We start from the raw sequence: 22312 nt of genomic DNA, 5'->3' as shown, positions 1-22312 counted from the left end.
CTTTGGCACAGTTAATAAACACCTTAGAAAAAGTAACAAATTCGTCACCCCAAAATTGTCTTTAATTTGAAAGATAAAAATTTGCAATATTGCATGCTTAAATTAAAATTTTGACGTTATGACTTTAAAAATTAACTTCATAAAATAGCATTTTTCTATAACTTTTAATTTCAAAATTTTTTCTTTAAAATTAAAGACGATTTTGGAGGTCACCACAAGTAATGACTGTAACTCTAAACCCTGAATCATACATAAGATTCACAACATATACCCATTATAATTCATATCATACAGGGTGATTTTTTTAAAACGGCAGGCGTTGTAGAAAATTTATTTATGAACCGATTGCAAAAATTTAAAAAACAAATTAAATGGTTTTTAATTTCCTATAAACTGATGATTTTAAAAAAATTTTAAATGTCTTAGTATATTTTGGGCGATACTCAACTTTCTTATTTTAAATTGACACCCATATTTTTTTTCATAATTTAGAAGGTATAATTTAAAAAAAAATTGTCAATTCTTTCTGTTATTTGCTGCTTTTTGACATTACAATAACGGCATTCTTTTATCTGACACCATGCACCTAGATTTTATTAACTTTTATTGCTTATTTTTTTTCAATTTTTATAAATTTCTTAAAAATATTTTTGGTAAAAGTAGAACATATTATACATTTCTGAATCAAGAAAATTAATATATTCCAAATTATAAAAAAAAATGGGTTCTAATTTAAAATAAGAAAGTTGAGTATCGCCCAAAAGATACTAAGAAATCGACATACTAATGAAATAAAAACTAATAAAATCGGTTTATAAATAAAAATTCTACAACGCCTGCCGTTTTAAAAAAATCACCCTGTATAATACAAACTATTTGAAATGTTTTATGATGCATATTCAAAAAAATATTTTCATATAATTTTAATCGTCTAAAAATATCTTAGAATATTATCGAGTCATTGAATTTATGCAGTTTCAAATTGGGTTTCCAGGTAAAATTTACAACTTTCTTTTTAGAAAAATTCATGTGCAGTTAGCAATTTTGTAACACGGATGTGATGTGCGACAGGAGGAATCGTCAAAAACTGGGCCATAAAGCGACCCAAATTCTCGCCCATTTGTAATTCCAAGCCCTCGTTTGCATTAAACCCGGAAATAACAAATCGCTGTTACGCTACATAAGAAACGTCCGTTCTGTTGGAGGGTCGATATGAGCCCTTTAGCGCCCCTTCATCGCCCCTTCCCCAATTATCGCTTACCTTTTTTTGCCTGAGCTTGATGGCGAGTTTCAGCCTATTCAGATGCATCCTGTCTCCATGCTCGAACGCCGGCCCTGTGGGGTCGTGGTTGAGGAGCACCTCCAGTTCATAAGAGCTTCTCGTGTGATCGAGCAACGCCGTCGCAAAATCCTGACACTGTTTCCTCAACTCTTGATACTCGCTCTTGAACTCGTGCTCCATGAGACTTAACCTAGAAACCGGGGTCAATACAAAGGATGGTAAGTTGTCTTCGGCTCACCGGCGCAACTCCCAGGACAATTCGAACGCGGTGAGAATGGGGTCTTTGGATGAGAGCGCAATAAGCGATGGAGAGGCGAGCGCTCTGTAGGCGTTGATGCGGCTTCGGGAGTGCCGCAGGGAGTCCTCCATGCGGGAGGTGACGCATTCGTCGCAGCCGCATCTGAAAGAAAGAGATTTTAGGGAAATTTGCATCGGGAAAGTGGAAAGTTCAAAGAGAACAAAGTGGCGCGGATTTGATATGCTAAGCTCGGGAGTTTTTTTTGGGCGTGCGACCGACAATGCGCGTTTTTCGCGAGTTTACACTCGAAAACAATAAAGACGGAAATCGATTTGAGGAGAATTTAAATCACAATTGTACTCGCGAAGTTAGATGGCATTGTTCGCGCCTGTTTTGCATAATAACAAAGTTGATCCGGTGTTGGATTTCGCGATCAAACTTATTTGATTGGAGCCCGCGAGAATGGTGCATCTTATTTCCAATTTATTCCGCCATGCAAGGGTGCAGGAGCTTTCAAATACTGCTTTTATAGGAGATTTATTTCTTATACCCTTTGCAGTAACGTCCCCAAATTTCATTGTTATAACTCTAAAGCTAACAGAGATATAAATTTTAATATAAAAAAGATATTTGGTTTGTTCTAAAATTAAATTTTCCAAAATCTCTATTTTTTGTTCTCAAATTTTACAATTTGGCACAGTTAATTAACTCTTTAGAGATAGTAACCTCCCCAAATTTCATTGTCATAATTCTAAAACTAGCAAAAATACGAATTTTAATAAAAAAAAATAAAAATATTTGGTTTGTTCTAAAATCTACGTTTTTTGTTCTAAAATTCTGCACTTTGGCACAGTTAATAAACACTTTAAAACTAGTAACATACCCAAATTTCATTGTCATAACTTTACAACTAACAAAGATGTGAATTTTAATTAAAACAAATTAAAAATATTTGGTTCGACCTAAAATAAAAATTTCCAAAATCTCCATTTCTTGTTCTAAAATTTTCCACTTTGGCACAATTAATGAACGCTCCAGAAGTAGTAACTTTCCCAAATTTCATTGTTATAACTCTAAAACTAACAGGGATGTGAATTTTAATATAAAAAATTGAATATATTTGGTTTGTCCTAAAATTACATTTTTCAAAATCTCTATTTTTTGTTCTAAAATTTTGTTCTTTGGCACAGTTATTGAACACTTTAGAAGCAGTAACTTCCCCAAATGTCCTTGTCATAACTTAAAAACTAACAAAATTACGAATTTTATTACAAAAATGATGAAAATAGTTGGTTCGTCCCAAAATTAAATTTTCTAAAATCTCTATTTTTTGATCTAAAATTTAGCAATTTGGCACAGTCAATTAACCCTTTAAATACGACAGTAACTTGCCCAAATTTCATTGTCTTAATTTTAAAACTAACAAAAACACGAATTTTATTAACAAAAAGTTAAAAATATTTGGGTAGTTCTAAAATAAAATTTTCTAAAATCTTTAATTTTTATTGAGAAATTTTGCACTTTGGCACAGTTAATAGACTCTTTATAAATAGTAACTTCCCCAAAGCTCATCGTCATAACTTAAAAACTAACCAAGATACAAATTTTAATAAAAAAAAGTTGAAAAGATTCGATTCGTTCTTAAATTAAATTTTCTAAAATCTGTATTTTTAGCTCTAAACTTTTGCACTTAGGCACAGTTATTGAAGATTTTAGAAGTAGTAACCTCCCCAAATGTCCTTGTCATAACTTAAAAACTAACAAAAATACGAATTTTATTACAAAAATGTAGTTCGTCCCAAAATTAAATTTTCTAAAATCTCTATTTTTTGATCTAAAATTTAGCAATTTGGCACAGTCAATTAACCCTTTAAAGACAACAGTAACTTGCCCAAATTTCATTGTCTTAATTGTAAATCTAACAAAAACACGAATTTTAATTAATATTTAATTAATAATTAAATTTTAATTTTAATAACAAAAAGTTAAAAATATTTGGGTAGTTCTAAAATAAAGTTTTCTAAAATCTCTATTTTTTGTTCTAAAATTTTGCAATTTGGTACAGTCAATTAATTCTAGATAGTAACCGCCCCAAATTTCATTGTTTCAACTTAAAAATTAACAAAAATACGAATTTTAATACAAAAAATAAAAAATATTTAGTTCGATCTAAAATAAAATTTTCTAAAATTTCTATCTTAATTTTTAAAATTTCACAGTTATTGGACACTTTAAAAGTATTAACTTCCTCAAATTTCATCGTCGTAACTAACCAAAATACGAATTTTAATAAAAAAAATTCGAAAAGTCGAAAATTTTTGGTTCGTTCTATAATAAAATTTTCTTAAATTTCTATTTTTTGTTTTAAATTTTGCACTTTGGCACAGATAATGGTCACTTTAGAAGTAGTAATCTCTCTAAATTTCATCGCCATAACTTGAAAACTAACAAAAATACGAATTTTAATAACAAAAAGTAAAAAATATTTGGTTCGGTCAAAAATAAAATTTTCTAAAATCTCCATTTTCTGTTCTAATATTTTGCATTTTGGCTCAGTTAATAGACACTTTAAACTAACAAAAATACAAATTTTTATAACAGAAATTTTAAAAATATTTGGTTCATTCTAAAATACAATTTTCTAAAATCTCTATTTTTTGTTCTAAAAATTCAGCACAGTTAATTAGCTCTTTAGAAAAAAACAGTAACCTCTCCAAATTTTATCGTAATAACTTAAAAACTAACCAAGATACAATTTTTAATAAAAAAAATTTGAAATATATTCGGTTCGTCCAAAAATAAAATTTTCTACAATCTCTATTTTTTGTTCTAAAATTTTGCATTTTGGTACAATTAATGGACACTTAAGTATTAACCTCCCTAAATTTTATCGTCATAACTTAAAAACTAACAAAAATACGAATTTTAATAAAAAAAACTTAAAAAAGTTTAAAAAAAGTTTAAAATTTTTGGTTTCTCTCAAAATAAAATTTTCTATTTTTTGATCTAAAATGTTGGACTTTAGCACAGTTACTGGACATCTTAGAAGTAGTAACATCCCCAAATTTCAGTGCTATAACTTAAAAATTATCAAAAATATCAATTTTAATAACAAAAAATTAAAAATATTTGGTTCGGTCTAAAATAAAATTTTCTAAATCTGTATTTCTTGTTCTAAATTTTTGTATTTTGGTACAGTTAATAAACACTTTAGACAGTAACCTTCTCAAATTGCAATGTTATAACTCAAAAACTACCAAAGATACGAATTTTAGTAAAAAAGTTGAAAATTTTTGGTTCGTCCTAAAATAAAATTTTCTGAAATTTGTATTTTTCTTCAAAAATCTATGTACTTTGATACAGTTAATAAACACTTCAAACATAGTAACCTTCCCAAATTTCATAGCCATAACTCAAAAAGTAACAAAGATACTAATTTTAATATAAAAAAAGTTTAAAATTTTTGGTTCCTCCTAAAATAAAATTTTCTAACATTTCTATTTTTTGATCTAAAATTTTGCACTTTGGCACAGTTACTGCACATCTGAGAAGTAGTAACATCCCCAAATTTCATTGCCATAACTTAAAAATTAACAAAAATATCAGTTTCAATAACAAAAAATTAAAAATATTTGGTTCGGTCTAAAATAAAATTTTCTAAAATCTGTATTTCTTGTTCTAAATTTTTGTACTTTGGTACAGTTAATAAACATTTTAGATATGGTAACCTTCTTAAATTTCATTGTTATAACTCAAAAACTACCAAAGATACGAATTTTAGTAAAAAAGTTGAAAATTTTTGGTTCGTCCTAAAATTAAATTTACTGAAATTTGTATTTTCGTTCTAAATCTATGTACTTTGATACAGTTAATAAACACTTCAAACATAGTAACCTTCCCAAATTTCATAGCCATAACTCAAAAAGTAACAAAGATACGAATTTTAATATAAAAAAGTTTAAAATTTTTGGTTCCTCCTAAAATAAAATTTTCTAACATTTCTATTTTTTGATCTAAAATTTTGCACTTTGGCACAGTTACTGCACATCTGAGAAGTAGTAACATCCCCAAATTTCATTGCCATAACTTAAAAATTAACAAAAATATCAGTTTCAATAACAAAAAATTAAAAATATTTGGTTCGGTCTAAAATAAAATTTTCTAAAATCTGTATTTCTTGTTCTAAATTTTTGTACTTTGGTACAGTTAATAAACATTTTAGATATGGTAACCTTCTTAAATTTCATTGTTATAACTCAAAAACTACCAAAGATACGAATTTTAGTAAAAAAGTTGGAAATTTTTGGTTCGTCCTAAAATTAAATTTACTGAAATTTGTATTTTCGTTCTAAATCTATGTACTTTGATACAGTTAATAAACACTTCAAACATAGTAACCTTCCCAAATTTCATAGCCATAACTCAAAAAGTAACAAAGATACGAATTTTAATATAAAAAAGTTTAAAATTTTTGGTTCCTCCTAAAATAAAATTTTCTAACATTTCTATTTTTTGATCTAAAATTTTGCACTTTGGCACAGTTACTGCACATCTGAGAAGTAGTAACATCCCCAAATTTCATTGCCATAACTTAAAAATTAACAAAAATATCAGTTTCAATAACAAAAAATTAAAAATATTTGGTTCGGTCTAAAATAAAATTTTCTAAAATCTGTATTTCTTGTTCTAAATTTTTGTACTTTGGTACAGTTAATAAACATTTTAGATATGGTAACCTTCTTAAATTTCATTGTTATAACTCAAAAACTACCAAAGATACGAATTTTAGTAAAAAAGTTGGAAATTTTTGGTTCGTCCTAAAATTAAATTTACTGAAATTTGTATTTTCGTTCTAAATCTATGTACTTTGATACAGTTAATAAACACTTCAAACATAGTAACCTTCCCAAATTTCATAGCCATAACTCAAAAAGTAACAAAGATACGAATTTTAATATAAAAAAGTTTAAAATTTTTGGTTCCTCCTAAAATAAAATTTTCTAACATTTCTATTTTTTGATCTAAAATTTTGCACTTTGGCACAGTTACTGGACATCTGAGAAGTACTAACATCCCCAAATTTCATTGCCATAATTTAAAAATTGACAAAAATATAAATTTTAATAACAAAAAATTGAAAATATTTGGTTCGGTCTAAAATAAAATTTTCTAAAATCTGTATTTCTAGTTCTAAATTGTTGTGCTTTGGTACAGTTAATAAACACTTTAGACATAGTAACCTTCCCAAATTGCATTGTTATAACTCCAAAACTGCCAAAGATACGAATTTTAGTAAAAAAATGTTGAAAATTGTTGGTTCGTCCCAAAATTAAATTTTCTAAAATCTCTATTTTTTGATCTAAAATTTAGCAATTTGGCACAGTCAATTAACCCTTTAAAGACGACAGTAACCTGCCCAAATTTCATTGTCTTAATTTTAAAACTAACAAAAACACGAATTTTAATAACAAAAAGTTAAAAATATTTGGGTAGTTCTAAAATAAAATTTTCTAAAATCTTTATTTTTTATTTAAAAATTTTGCATTTTGGCACAGTTAATAGACTCTTTATAAATAGTAACCTCCCCAAAGCTCATCGTCATAACTTAAAAACTAACCAAGATACAAATTTTAATAAAAAAGTTGAAAATATTTATTTCGTTTTAAAATAAAGTTTTCTAAAATCTCTATTTTTAATTCTAAAATTTTGCAATTTGGTACAGTCAATTAATTTTTTAGAGATAGTAACCTCCCCAAATTTCATTGTTTCAACTTAAAAATTAACAAAAATACGAATTTTAATACAAAAAATAGAAAATAGTTAGTTCGATCTAAAATAAAATTTTCTAAAATTTCTATTTTAATTTTTAAAATTTCACAGTTTAGAAGTATTAACTTCCGCAAATTTCATCGTCATAACTTAAAAACTAACCAAAATACGAATTTTAATAAAAAAAGTTAAAAATTTTTGCTTCGTTCTAAAATAAAATTTTCTTAAATTTCTATTTTTTGTTTTAAAATTTTGCACTTTGGCACAGATAATGGATACTTTAGAAGTAGGAATCTCTCTAAATTTCATCGTCATAACTTGAAAATTAACAAAAATATCAATTTTAATAACAAAAAATTAAAAATATTTGGTTTGGCCAAAAATAAAATTTTCTAAAATCTGTATTTCTTGTTCTAAATTTTTGTACTTTGGTACGGTTAATAAACACTTCTAACATAGTAACTTTCCCAAATTTCATAGCCATAACTCAAAAAGTAACAAAGTTACGAATTTTAGTAAAAAAGTTGAAAATTTTTGGTTCGTCCTAAAATTAAATTTTCTAAAATTTGTATTTTTGTTCTAAATCTATGTACTTTGATACAGTTAATAAACACTTCAAACATAGTAATCTTCCCAAATTTCATGGCCATAACTCAAAAAGTAACAAAGATACGAATTTTAATATAAAAAAGTTTAAAATTTTTGGTTCCTCCTAAAATAAAATTTTCTAACATTTCTATTTTTTGATCTAAAATTTTGCACTTTGGCACAGTTACTGGACATCTGAGAAGTAGTAACATCCCTAAATTTCATTGCCGTAACTTAAAAATTAACAAAAATATCAATTTTAATAACAAAAAATTAAAAATATTTGGTTCGGTCTAAAATAAAATTTTCTAAAATCTGTATTTCTAGTTCTAAATTGTTGTGCTTTGGTACAGTTAATAAACACTTTAGACATAGTAACCTTCCCAAATTGCATTGTTATAACTCCAAAACTGCCAAAGATACGAATTTTAGTAAAAAAAAGTTGAAAATTTTTGGTTCGTCCTAAAATTAAATTTTCTAAAATTTGTATTTCTTGTTCTAAATTTTTGTACTTTGATACAGTTGATAAACACTTCAGGCATAGTAACCTCCCCAAATTTCACAGCCATAACTCAAAAACTAACAAAGATACGAATTTTAAAATAAAGAAGTTAAAAATTGTTGGTTCCTCCTAAAATAATTTTTTCTAGTTTTGTCAAAAATGGAATATAAAATTGAAGGAGTGCCAACCTTTTAAAAGTTCGTGTATTTGAAACCGACGGAAATTGGGCCCCGTTCGTTTTATCAAAGAACTGTATAAAATTCCTCAAAGGCTGCAATCGCTCGAGGCTCATAATATAACAATCAAACTTCTTCGTTTGCTATTCATACTGTCGGAAATAATAAGAACACAGCAACAGGAGATAATGCGATTCCGGGGATTATTATCGGATTTTGCCAGCGCCGGAAAAAGAAAATTGCTCCAACCTGACGTCGTGTGGCATCGGCAGCGTCGCCCCTCTATCCAACAGGATCTTGATAATTTCATAGTTGTCACGATGGGCCGACAAGATCAAAGGGGTGATGTCAGGGGTGAAAGTGGCGGTATCGGGCGGCAAAGCTTCCCAACTCTTGAAAAATTCATTATATTCACTCATGCTATAAATCAGCGATGAAACTTGAGCACAAAAGACACCGAAGTTTCAATCGGTAAACAGGAAATGGCGAAAGTTTCACTTACGTGCGGCTCCCCTTGCTTGTGTATCGTTTCTTCGTGGTCCAGCAGCACCTCAACCGCTTCGACGAACTCCTCGGAAATCGCATGAAGAAGCGCATCTTTCGTCTCGACTTTGTGCTCAATCAATAGCTCCACCATCTCGAGATTTTCGTTGTCGATGGCCATAAGAAGGGCGCTGCGCCCCAAGGGATCCACGCAGTTGATGTTAATAAATCCAGTCTCTTCCGCCCTTTGGAGCGTCCTGGAACAACACACTTCGGTTCGAATCGGAGATGACATGTTAACTTAATTAAAATGAAAACAGTACATAAATGCAGGGCCTCAGCCCTTTAGAAGGGTAATATCTCTCGAAGTTAAATGATGTAATATCGAGTTATACCGCAAGCCCTTTTACTGCTAACTTGTCAACGCGCTCGCAAATATTAATTAAAGTTAGTGTTTGGTCCAAAGCGAATTAAGTTTAATTAACACCGACAAAAATTTCGCTTAATCAAAAGAGCGTTTGCGGGAATTTAAGGTGGAGGCGCTCAGACAGAAACACGACTTTTACGAGATATCATGTTGTAATATTATGTTTTTAAAGTTGAGAATCTACTTCGCCGAGTCCCCAACTTTCTGTATTATTTACTCTAAACTTGAATTCAAACAGAATCCCTGAAACTCACTTTTTTTTATTAGAATAGCTCCTGAAAAAAAATCGTAAATATTTTATTGCACGCCTCATCAGAGGTTTGTTGGGATGTTTTCGTAAAAAATTGATACTAATGACTTGGGATTTCGAATGCACTGAAGAGAGTTCCGGGAATGAACATTCAAAGGAGAACCCGAAGATAATAAAAAGACGGATAACTGCAGATAAAAGAAATATGAGCAGAAGAGGAATATTTTGCAGTTCTGGCATAATTTTTATCAATCCCCCCATAAAAATGACAAACTTTTATGATATGCTTGGTCTCTTCCTTAGCCGGAATTTTCTATTGTCCGGACACTAAATTGAGACTGATTTAAAGCAGTATAAAGGCGGAATCGTTTCTTGCAAAATAAGAGCAAATACGTGTTGAAACAATGGGAATAACGGCACTGGTATTGCTATTTTTCATTTAATGGGGGTATTTGACGTTAATAATGGCACGTTTTTTTCTTACGACCCATAAAACATTATGGCTTGGTGCGTTAGTTTGCTCCAGTGCTGGTGTGAAACGTCCGGCAGTTCCACAGTTGAATACTTAAATGCTAGACGAAATAAAATGTCGATAATTTTTTATTTCTGATCAAAATTGAATTTTTAAAATGGGAGACTTATGAGGAAAAGCGCAAGGAAAACGATGGTAAAAACCGCATTTTTATATCTGTCGTAGTTCCGGAGATATCGAGCGCTAAATTTTCCGGGGCTTCAAAATTTTTGTCCTCTGGCGACAACCCAAAACTTCAAACACTTCTTATTTGGTTATTTGATGGCGTACGTTGGAAATTCGCACAGTTTTGGATTCAGCGTGAAATTCTGCGTTAAATGAGTCCCAATCATTTGAGTTTGCTTCACAAATAAATGAGGTATTGACCGAATTAGGTTTTCAGGTCTTTTTAGAGTTATTTTTAACCAACTTTTTCGGTGCGAAACATTATTGGTCATAACTCAGTTGTTTGTTGTCGGATGTAAATTTCGTGCACAGATTTGGAATTTGCGTAAAATTCTGCATAAATGAGCCTAAATAACACAAGTTTGTTCCAAAAATAAGCGAGACATCGCAAGTTTAACATGCTTTTAGTCATGAATTTTCGCAAAAAACTGCAACTTTCGACTATTAGAAAATCTAAAAACTATTTCTTATGTAAAAAATCGCGAGAAAAACGATGCCGCAAACCGCATTCCAATATCTGAAATAGTTTTCGAGATATCGAGCACGAATTGTTTTGAACCTTCAAAAATTTGGCCCTCTGGCGACAACCCGAAAATTCAAACAGCCATAACTCAGTTATTTGTTGTCGGATTTGAATTTAAATTCCAGATTTGGATTCAGCGTGACATTCTGCGTAAAATGAGTCGAAATTTGTTGAGTTTGCCTTAGAAATAAACAAGGCATTGACCAAAAACTGTTTGGAAGTGGTCATTTTGGGGTGATTTTCAATCACTATTTTTAATGTAAAAACGACGTTTAATACCTTTGTATTATATATCATTCGAAAGAGGAGCTCGAAATCTATCTACTGGTCCAATTTAAGATCGATCAAACAAACGGTTTACGAGTTATGGTCAAAAATAAAAAAATTGAAAATTTTTCATCGTTTGAGTCGTAATTTTTTTTCGCGAAAAATCGACTATCGAATTTTGGGCTTTTAAGCACTTTTTCTAACGTAAAATGAGCCGAGAAAAACGATGGCGCAAACCGCATCTCAATATCTCTAATAGTTTCCGAGATATTTAACTTTAAAAATTGGGAAAAATGAGAAAAATGAAAATCAACTTCTCAAAACTTTAATCCGTCATAACTCGGTTATTTGTAGTCGGATCTGAATTTAAATCACAGATTTGGAATCTGCGGAAAATTCTGCGTACATTGATGTATAATAACTTAAGTTTACTCAAAAAAATAAGCGATATATCGATATCAGAAGTTTGGCCATAGTTTTAGTCATAAATTTTTGCGAAAATTTGCAAATTTCGTTTGTGGAAAAATCAAAGAACTGTTTTTTATGTAGAAAATTGCGAGAAAAACGATGGCGGAAACCGCATCTCAATATCTGAAATAGTTTCTGAGATAACGAGCATGAATTGTTTCGAGCCTTCGAAAATTTGGCCCTCTGGCGACAACCCAAAAATTCAAACAGACATAACTCAGTTATTTGTTGTCGGATTTGAATTTAAATTCCAGATTTGGATTCAGCGTGACATTCTGCGTAAAATGAGTCAAAATTTGTTGAGTTTGCCGAAGAAATAAACAAGGCATTGACAAAAAACTGTTTGGAAGTGGTCGTTTTGGGGTGATTTTCAATCACTGTTTTCAATGTAAAAACGACGTTTAATACTTTTGTGTTATATATCATTCGAAAGAGGAACTCGAGGTCTATCTACTGGCAAAATTTGAAGTCGATCAGACAAACAGTTTACGAGTTATGGTCAAAAATAAAAAAATTGAAAATTTTTCATCGTTTGAGTCGTAATTTTTTTTTGCGAAAAATCGACTATTGAATTTTGGGCTTTTAAGCATTTTTTCTGACGTAAAATGAGCTGAGAAAAACGATGGCGCGAACTGCATGTCAATATCTCTAATAGTTTCGGAGATATTTAACTTTAAAAATTACGAAAAATGAGAAAAAATTAAAATCAACTATCCGAAACTTTGATCGGCCATAACTCAGTTATTTGTTGTCAGAACTGAATTTAAATCCCAGATTTGGAATCTGCGTAAAATTCTGCGTTCACTGATGTATAATAACTCAAGTTTACTCTAAAAAATAAGCGAGATATCGATATGAGAAATTTGATATAGTTTTAATCATGAATTTTCGCGAAAATTTGCAAATTTCGACTATTGGAAAATCTAAAAACGATTTCTTATGTAAAAAATCGCGAGAAAAACGATGCCGCAAATCGCATTCCAATATCTGTAATAGTTTCCGAGATATTGAGCATGAATTGTTTCGAACCTTCGAAAATTTGACCCTCTGGCGACAACCCAAAATTTCAAACGGCCATAACTCGGTTATTTATTGACAAATTTTAAAAAATTATCATATTTTTGGATTCAGCGTGAAATTCTGCATAAAATGAGATCCAAATTTGTTGAGTTTGCTTAATAAATAAATGAGATATTGGAAAAAAACTGTTTTGAAAACATCATTTTAGGGTAATTTTCAATCAATGTTTTCAAAATGAAAATGCCGTTTAATAGCATTGAATTATACATCAGTCGAAAGAGGAGCTCGAAATCTATCTACTGGCCCAATTTAAGATCGATCAAACAAACGGTCTAATTTAAACAAACTATCGAATTTATCGAATTTTGGGCTTTTAAGCACTTTTTCTAACGTAAAATGAGCCGAGGAAAACGATGGCGCAAACCGCATCTCAAAATCTCTAATAGTTTCCGAGATATTTTACTTTGAAAATTGGGAAAAATGAGAAAAAATTAAAATCAACTATCCGAAACTTTGATCGGCCATAACTCAGTTATTTGTTGTCGGATCTAAATTTAAATCCCAGATTTGAAATCTGCGGAAAATTCTGCATACACTGATGAATAATAACCCAAGTTTGCTCTCAAAAATAAGCAAGATATCAATATCAAAAGTCTGGTATACTTTTAGTCATAAATTTTTGCAAAATTTTGCTACTTTCGACTTTTGAAAATTCTAAGTACCATTTCTTATGTCAAAAATCACGAGAAAAACGATAGCGCAAACGATTTCTCAATATTTCTAATAGTTTCCAAAATATTTAACTTTAAAATTCTGAAAAATGAAAATCAACCATTCAAAACGTTGATCGGCCATAACTCAGTTATTTAGTCCAAGATCACTCCGCAAATAAGCGAGTATCGACCAAATTAGGTTTAAAAACATAATTTTTCGAAATTGTTTAAACATGACTTAAAACACTTAGAATTCCCCTAAAGCTCAAGAAATACGAAGAAAAAAGGAAAAGCACACTCTGAACATGAAAGAATCAAGAATTCGAATTTTCCCCCCTTTTCAATCAATAACTTCTAAGTTATGACAATTTTCCGAGCCCCATAGAAAACTCGTTCGATATAAACACGAAAAGCTGTAAATATCGCGAAGATTGATAAGGCGATATAAAGGGCTTAGCGCCCCGTGTTTAACGGTAAGTGAGAATTCTTAAGAGGTGAATAAATCATTCGAGAGGCGGCTGAACGTCGCAACCAATTTGTTAAACAAATTCCCATTTTAAAGAAAATATTGCGCGTGTCTTCCACACGTCGCCCCCTATGAAAATCGTGAAAAAATTCGCATTTCCACTAACAAACCCAGCGACATGACGACCCCATTAAAACACCTTTACATCACGCTGATGTGCAAAACGCCATTTCCAGCCATTATCTCAAGCAATAAAACCGAATTACTTACAACCATTCCGTTGGTTAAAACCAGCCACTTCTTGTCACCATCGTCTAACATTTTTAAATAAATATCCGGTGAAAATGCCCCTTTATATGTTTGAATATCGTTATCGACTGCGAACAGTGTTTACACTGTTTGATTAAAATCGGAATAGAGAAAAGCCGAGGAAAACATCCACTAATCTCGCAACACACATCAAGAAAAGTGACGTAAATAAGCAACGCGACACTCACCAGCCTGAATTCCTTCAAGCGTATTGTTACACGGAAGCCTGGAATAATTTATCGCCTGTCGGGAAAATGTTCGAACAAATGCAAGGGCGAGAATTTATTCAAAAAAGATACAGGGCGCTTTAATTATCGGCTCCTCTTTCCGAAAACGGGCGGAAAAAGTCCCTTTTTTACTCACCGTCTGGTGGACGCTACATCTCCCCTTTCCACGGCCAGCAGGAACTTTTTCTCATCGAGCGACAACTGCGCTATCTCCTGGTGAGGCCTGATGACGTTCTCCTCCTCCATCATCCCATGGATGCTGTGTCTCTGTCCGACAAAAAAATCCCACATTTAACATCCCATTCTCTCAATGAGCACATTAATTCGCCGCTCTTTTCCGTAAAGCGATATGTCAACTCCAATTAAATTGAATGGGTCGCGGGCAATTTGTGATGTAAACAAAACATTTTTCCGCCGTCATCAGGGAAGTATTCCCGAAGGACGCCCAACGATCTAATTAAGGGTCATAAAAAAATAACGGGGGATTAAACAAGGCTTCGGGAAGCGATTTATCGTGCGGCGATCGGGAAAAGATGAGCGAGGTTCGTGGTGCAAATTTTTATCGTGTAATTCGGTTCTGTTGCAAATCTTGCAATGATTGACAATTGGCAAGTGTCAAATTCTGGGAGGTAATATTGCCAACCTTGTCATATTAAAATTTCCAAAGTTAATTTCGACACCAAACTTAAATAACTAATTAACTGTCAAACAAAAACTTACATTTGTCAGATTTCGAAGTTTCAAAATTTAGGCCTTCTGGCAAATACCGAAATCGCCTCTAATTCAGTTAATTGTTGACGGACAGAAAAAATAATGGCAGTTTTGGTTTCAGCGTGAAATTCTGCGTAAAATGAGCCTCTACTACAAAACTGTCTTTGAACTAAAAATTTCTAAAATCTGGATCTTTTGCTTCAGAATCTTCTAATTTGGTACAGTTAATAAACGAGTTAAAAGTAGTAATCTCCCTAAATTTAATCTTTTTAGCGCCATCACAACCATAAACACTTTTATTTTTTATAAAGTTTTCAATCTTTTTGGTTCGTCCTAAAAATAAAATTTTCTAAAATCTACGTCTTTTGCATCAGAATTTTGAAATTTGATACAGTTACTAAATGAGTTAAAAGTAGTAATCTCTATAAATTTCAGCTATTTAGCGCCAACGAAACCAAGGTTACATTTTTTTAATTTTGAAACTTTTTGGTTCGTTCTAAAAATAAAAATTTCTAAAAATTGCGTCTTTTAGTTTAGGATCCTGTAATTTGGCACAATTAATAAATGAGTTAAAAGTAGTAACCTCCCTAAATTTCGTCTTTTTAACGTCAACACAACCATAGATACAATTTTTTCTATAAAATTTTGAAAATTTTTGATTCGTCCAAAAAATAAAAATATCTAAAATCCGCATCTTTTGCTTCAGAATCTTGTACTTTTGTACAGTTAATAAATGAGTTAAAAGTAGTAATCTCTATAAATTTTATCTCTTTAGCGTCAACACAACCAAAGATACAATTTTTTTTAAAGAATTTTGAAATTTTTTTGCTTCGTCCTAAATAAAAAATTTTAAAAACTGTGTATTTTAGTTCAGAATCTTGTTATTTGGTACAGTTAATAAATGAGTTAAAAGTAGTAACTTCTCTCAATTTCATATTTTTACCGCCAACACAAACAAAGATACTATTTTTTTCTCTAAAATTTTGAAAATTTTGGGTTTATTCTAAAAAAAAAATTCTTAAATCTGCGTTTTTTGCTTCAGAAACTTGTAATTTGGTACAGTTAATAAGTGAGTTTAAAGTAGTAACCTCTGTAAATTTTATCTGTTTAATGCCAACACAACTAAAGATACATTTTTTTTATATAATTTTGAAACTTTTTGGTTTGTCCAATAAGTAAAAAGTTCTAAAATCTGCATCTTTTGCTTCAGAATCTTCTAATTTGGTACAGTTAATAAACGAGTTAAAAGTAGTAATCTCTATAAATTTCAGCTATTTAGCGCCAACACAACCAAGGATAATTTTTTTTAATTTTAAAACTTTTTGGTTCGTCTTTAAAATAAAAATTTCTAAAAATTGCGTCTTTTAGTTCAGAATTTTGTAATTTGGCACAATTAATAAATGAGTTAAAATTAGTAACCTCCCTAAATTTCGTCAACACAACCATAGATACAATTTTTTTATAGAATTTGGAAAATTTTTGGTTCGTCCAAAAAATAAAAATATCTAAAATCCGCATCTTTTGCTTCAGAATCTTGTAATTTTGTACAGTTAATAAATGGGTTAAAAGTAGTAATATCTATAAATTTCATCTCTTTAGCGTCAACACAATCAAAAATACAATTTTTTTTATAGAATTTTGAAATTTTTTGCTTTGTCCCAAAAATGAAAAAATTTAAAAACTGCGTCTCCTAGTTTAGAATCTTGTAATTTGATACAGTTAATAAATGAGTTAAAAGTAGTGACTTCTCTCAATTTCATATTTTTACCACCAACACAAACAAAGAAACTATTTTTTCTCTAAAATTTTGAAAATTTTGGGTATATCCTAAAAATAAAAATTTCTTAAATTTGCGTTTTTTGCTTCAGAAACTTGTAATTTGGTATAGTTAATAAGTGAGTTTAAAGTAGTAACCTCTGTAAATTTTATCTGTTTAATGCCAACACAACTAAAGATACAATTTTTTTATATAATTTTGAAACTTTTTGGTTTGTCCAATAAATAAAAATTTCTAAAATCTGCATCTTTTGTTTCAAAATTTTCTAATTTGGTACAGTTAATAATCGAGTTAAAAGTAGTAATCTCTATAAATTTCAACTATTTAGCGCCAACACAACCAAAGATACATTTTTTTAATTTTAAAACTTTTTGGTTCGTCCTGAAAATAAAAATTTCTAAAAATTGCGTCTTTTAGTTCAGAATCTTGTAATTTAGCACAATGAATAAATGAGTTAAAAGTAGTAACCTCCCTAAATTTCGTCTTTTTAACGTCAACACAACCATAGATACAATTTTTTCTATAAAATTTTGAAAATTTTTGATTCGTCCAAAAAATAAAAATATCTAAAATCCGCATCTTTTGCTTCAGAATCTTGTACTTTTGTACAGTTAATAAATGAGTTAAAAGTAGTAATCTCTATAAATTTTATCTCTTTAGCGTCAACACAACCAAAGATACAATTTTTTTTAAAGAATTTTGAAATTTTTTTGCTTCGTCCTAAATAAAAAATTTTAAAAACTGTGTATTTTAGTTCAGAATCTTGTTATTTGGTACAGTTAATAAATGAGTTAAAAGTAGTAACTTCTCTCAATTTCATATTTTTACCGCCAACACAAACAAAGATACTATTTTTTTCTCTAAAATTTTGAAAATTTTGGGTTTATTCTAAAAAAAAAATTCTTAAATCTGCGTTTTTTGCTTCAGAAACTTGTAATTTGGTACAGTTAATAAGTGAGTTTAAAGTAGTAACCTCTGTAAATTTTATCTGTTTAATGCCAACACAACTAAAGATACATTTTTTTTATATAATTTTGAAACTTTTTGGTTTGTCCAATAAGTAAAAAGTTCTAAAATCTGCATCTTTTGCTTCAGAATCTTCTAATTTGGTACAGTTAATAAGCGAGTTAAAAGTAGTAATCTCTATAAATTTCAGCTATTTAGCGCCAACACAACCAAGGATAATTTTTTTTAATTTTAAAACTTTTTGGTTCGTCTTTAAAATAAAAATTTCTAAAAATTGCGTCTTTTAGTTCAGAATTTTGTAATTTGGCACAATTAATAAATGAGTTAAAATTAGTAACCTCCCTAAATTTCGTCAACACAACCATAGATACAATTTTTTTATAGAATTTGGAAAATTTTTGGTTCGTCCAAAAAATAAAAATATCTAAAATCCGCATCTTTTGCTTCAGAATCTTGTACTTTTGTACAGTTAATAAATGAGTTAAAAGTAGTAATCTCTATAAATTTTATCACTTTAGCGTCAACACAACCAAAGATACAATTTTTTTTAAAGAATTTTGAAATTTTTTGCTTCGTCCTAAATAAAAAATTTTAAAAACTGTGTCTTTTAGTTCAGAATCTTGTTATTTGGTACAGTTAATAAATGAGTTAAAAGTAGTAACTTCTCTCAATTTCATATTTTTACCGCCAACACAAACAAAGATACTATTTTTTTCTCTAAAATTTTGAAAATTTTGGGTTTATTCTAAAAAAAAAATTCTTAAATCTGCGTTTTTTGCTTCAGAAACTTGTAATTTGGTACAGTTAATAAGTGAGTTTAAAGTAGTAACCTCTGTAAATTTTATCTGTTTAATGCCAACACAACTAAAGATACATTTTTTTTATATAATTTTGAAACTTTTTGGTTTGTCCAATAAGTAAAAAGTTCTAAAATCTGCATCTTTTGCTTCAGAATCTTCTAATTTGGTACAGTTAATAAACGAGTTAAAAGTAGTAATCTCTATAAATTTCAGCTATTTAGCGCCAACACAACCAAGGATAATTTTTTTTAATTTTAAAACTTTTTGGTTCGTATTTAAAATAAAAATTTCTAAAAATTGCGTCTTTTAGTTCAGAATTTTGTAATTTGGCACAATTAATAAATGAGTTAAAATTAGTAACCTCCCTAAATTTCGTCAACACAACCATAGATACAATTTTTTTATAGAATTTGGAAAATTTTTGGTTCGTCCAAAAAATAAAAATATCTAAAATCCGCATCTTTTGCTTCAGAATCTTGTAATTTTGTACAGTTAATAAATGGGTTAAAAGTAGTAATATCTATAAATTTCATCTCTTTAGCGTCAACACAATCAAAAATACAATTTTTTTTATAGAATTTTGAAATTTTTTGCTTTGTCCCAAAAATAAAAAAATTTAAAAACTGCGTCTCCTAGTTTAGAATCTTGTAATTTGATACAGTTAATAAATGAGTTAAAAGTAGTGACTTCTCTCAATTTCATATTTTTACCACCAACACAAACAAATAAACTATTTTTTCTCTAAAATTTTGAAAATTTTGGGTATATCCTAAAAATAAAAATTTCTTAAATTTGCGTTTTTTGCTTCAGAAACTTGTAATTTGGTATAGTTAATAAGTGAGTTTAAAGTAGTAACCTCTGTAAATTTTATCTGTTTAATGCCAACACAACTAAAGATACAATTTTTTTATATAATTTTGAAACTTTTTGGTTTGTCCAATAAATAAAAAGTTCTAAAATCTGCATCTTTTGTTTCAAAATTTTCTAATTTGGTACAGTTAATAATCGAGTTAAAAGTAGTAATCTCTATAAATTTCAACTATTTAGCGCCAACACAACCAAAGATACATTTTTTTAATTTTAAAACTTTTTGGTTCGTCCTGAAAATAAAAATTTCTAAAAATTGCGTCTTTTAGTTCAGAATCTTGTAATTTAGCACAATGAATAAATGAGTTGAAAGTAGTAACCTCCCTAAATTTCGTCTTTTTAACGTCAACACAACCATAGATACAATTTTTTCTATAAAATTTTGAAAATTTTTGATTCGTCCAAAAAATAAAAATATCTAAAATCCGCATCTTTTGCTTCAGAATCTTGTACTTTTGTACAGTTAATAAATGAGTTAAAAGTAGTAATCTCTATAAATTTTATCTCTTTAGCGTCAACACAACCAAAGATACAATTTTTTTTAAAGAATTTTGAAATTTTTTGCTTCGTCCTAAATAAAAAATTTTAAAAACTGTGTCTTTTAGTTCAGAATCTTGTTATTTGGTACAGTTAATAAATGAGTTAAAAGTAGTAACTTCTCTCAATTTCATATTTTTACCGCCAACACAAACAAAGATACTATTTTTTTCTCTAAAATTTTGAAAATTTTGGGTTTATTCTAAAAAAAAAATTCTTAAATCTGCGTTTTTTGCTTCAGAAACTTGTAATTTGGTACAGTTAATAAGTGAGTTTAAAGTAGTAACCTCTGTAAATTTTATCTGTTTAATGCCAACACAACTAAAGATACATTTTTTTTATATAATTTTGAAACTTTTTGGTTTGTCCAATAAGTAAAAAGTTCTAAAATCTGCATCTTTTGCTTCAGAATCTTCTAATTTGGTACAGTTAATAAACGAGTTAAAAGTAGTAATCTCTATAAATTTCAGCTATTTAGCGCCAACACAACCAAGGATAATTTTTTTTAATTTTAAAACTTTTTGGTTCGTATTTAAAATAAAAATTTCTAAAAATTGCGTCTTTTAGTTCAGAATTTTGTAATTTGGCACAATTAATAAATGAGTTAAAATTAGTAACCTCCCTAAATTTCGTCAACACAACCATAGATACAATTTTTTTATAGAATTTGGAAAATTTTTGGTTCGTCCAAAAAATAAAAATATCTAAAATCCGCATCTTTTGCTTCAGAATCTTGTAATTTTGTACAGTTAATAAATGGGTTAAAAGTAGTAATATCTATAAATTTCATCTCTTTAGCGTCAACACAATCAAAAATACAATTTTTTTTATAGAATTTTGAAATTTTTTGCTTTGTCCCAAAAATAAAAAAATTTAAAAACTGCGTCTCCTAGTTTAGAATCTTGTAATTTGATACAGTTAATAAATGAGTTAAAAGTAGTGACTTCTCTCAATTTCATATTTTTACCACCAACACAAACAAATAAACTATTTTTTCTCTAAAATTTTGAAAATTTTGGGTATATCCTAAAAATAAAAATTTCTTAAATTTGCGTTTTTTGCTTCAGAAACTTGTAATTTGGTATAGTTAATAAGTGAGTTTAAAGTAGTAACCTCTGTAAATTTTATCTGTTTAATGCCAACACAACTAAAGATACAATTTTTTTATATAATTTTGAAACTTTTTGGTTTGTCCAATAAATAAAAAGTTCTAAAATCTGCATCTTTTGTTTCAAAATTTTCTAATTTGGTACAGTTAATAATCGAGTTAAAAGTAGTAATCTCTATAAATTTCAACTATTTAGCGCCAACACAACCAAAGATACATTTTTTTAATTTTAAAACTTTTTGGTTCGTCCTGAAAATAAAAATTTCTAAAAATTGCGTCTTTTAGTTCAGAATCTTGTAATTTAGCACAATGAATAAATGAGTTGAAAGTAGTAACCTCCCTAAATTTCGTCTTTTTAACGTCAACACAACCATAGATACAATTTTTTCTATAAAATTTTGAAAATTTTTGATTCGTCCAAAAAATAAAAATATCTAAAATCCGCATCTTTTGCTTCAGAATCTTGTACTTTTGTACAGTTAATAAATGAGTTAAAAGTAGTAATCTCTATAAATTTTATCTCTTTAGCGTCAACACAACCAAAGATACAATTTTTTTTAAAGAATTTTGAAATTTTTTGCTTCGTCCTAAATAAAAATTTTTAAAAACTGTGTCTTTTAGTTCAGAATCTTGTTATTTGGTACAGTTAATAAATGAGTTAAAAGTAGTAACTTCTCTCAATTTCATATTTTTACCACCAACACAAACTAAGAAACTATTTTTTCTCTAAAATTTTGAAAATTTTAGGTTTATCCTAAAAATAAAAATTTCTTAAATCTGCGTTTTTCGCTTCAGAAACTTGTAATTTGGTACAGTTAATAAGTGAGTTTAAAGTAGTAACCTCTGTAAATTTTATCTGTTTAATGCCAACACAACTAAAGATACATTTTTTTTTATATAATTTTGAAACTTTTTGGTTTGTCCAATAAATAAAAATTTCTAAAATCTGCATCTTTTGCTTCAGAATCTTGTAACTTAGTACAGTTAGTAAATGCGTTAAAAAATTCTAAAATCGGTGTATTTTGTTCGGGATCTTGTAATAAGCGAAATATTTACCAAATTATATTTTGAAACATAATTTTTATTACAGATATCTAAGTTATCCCTTTCAAATCCACTCATCAAAAAGGTAAAGTTGGCA

At 29.0% G+C, this 22312-nt stretch overlaps 1 protein-coding gene across 2 annotated transcripts in view; it reads right to left on the bottom strand.

Annotated features, from left to right (window-relative positions):
• LOC148166528 (transient receptor potential-gamma protein-like) overlaps positions 1 to 22312 on the bottom strand; it is a 129063-nt gene that overhangs the window by 58756 nt on the left and 47995 nt on the right. For both annotated transcript variants that reach the window (XM_088048679.1, XM_088048680.1), the window contains exons 4-8: positions 14542 to 14672; positions 9058 to 9295; positions 8805 to 8947; positions 1521 to 1682; positions 1262 to 1472 (exon numbers count right to left, since the gene is read on the bottom strand). In XM_088048679.1, coding sequence (XP_087904805.1) covers positions 1262 to 1472; positions 1521 to 1682; positions 8805 to 8947; positions 9058 to 9295; positions 14542 to 14672 — 885 coding nt within the window. The remainder of the gene's footprint in view (positions 1 to 1261; positions 1473 to 1520; positions 1683 to 8804; positions 8948 to 9057; positions 9296 to 14541; positions 14673 to 22312) is intronic.

This window comes from Gnatocerus cornutus, unplaced genomic scaffold, assembly GCF_029298725.1.
Source record: "Gnatocerus cornutus isolate USDA-ARS CGAHR unplaced genomic scaffold, icGnaCorn1.1 ctg00000023.1, whole genome shotgun sequence".
NCBI lineage: Eukaryota > Metazoa > Arthropoda > Insecta > Coleoptera > Tenebrionidae > Gnatocerus > Gnatocerus cornutus.
Note: the sequence above shows the minus strand (reverse complement) of the source record. Positions and strands in the feature narration are given on the sequence as shown.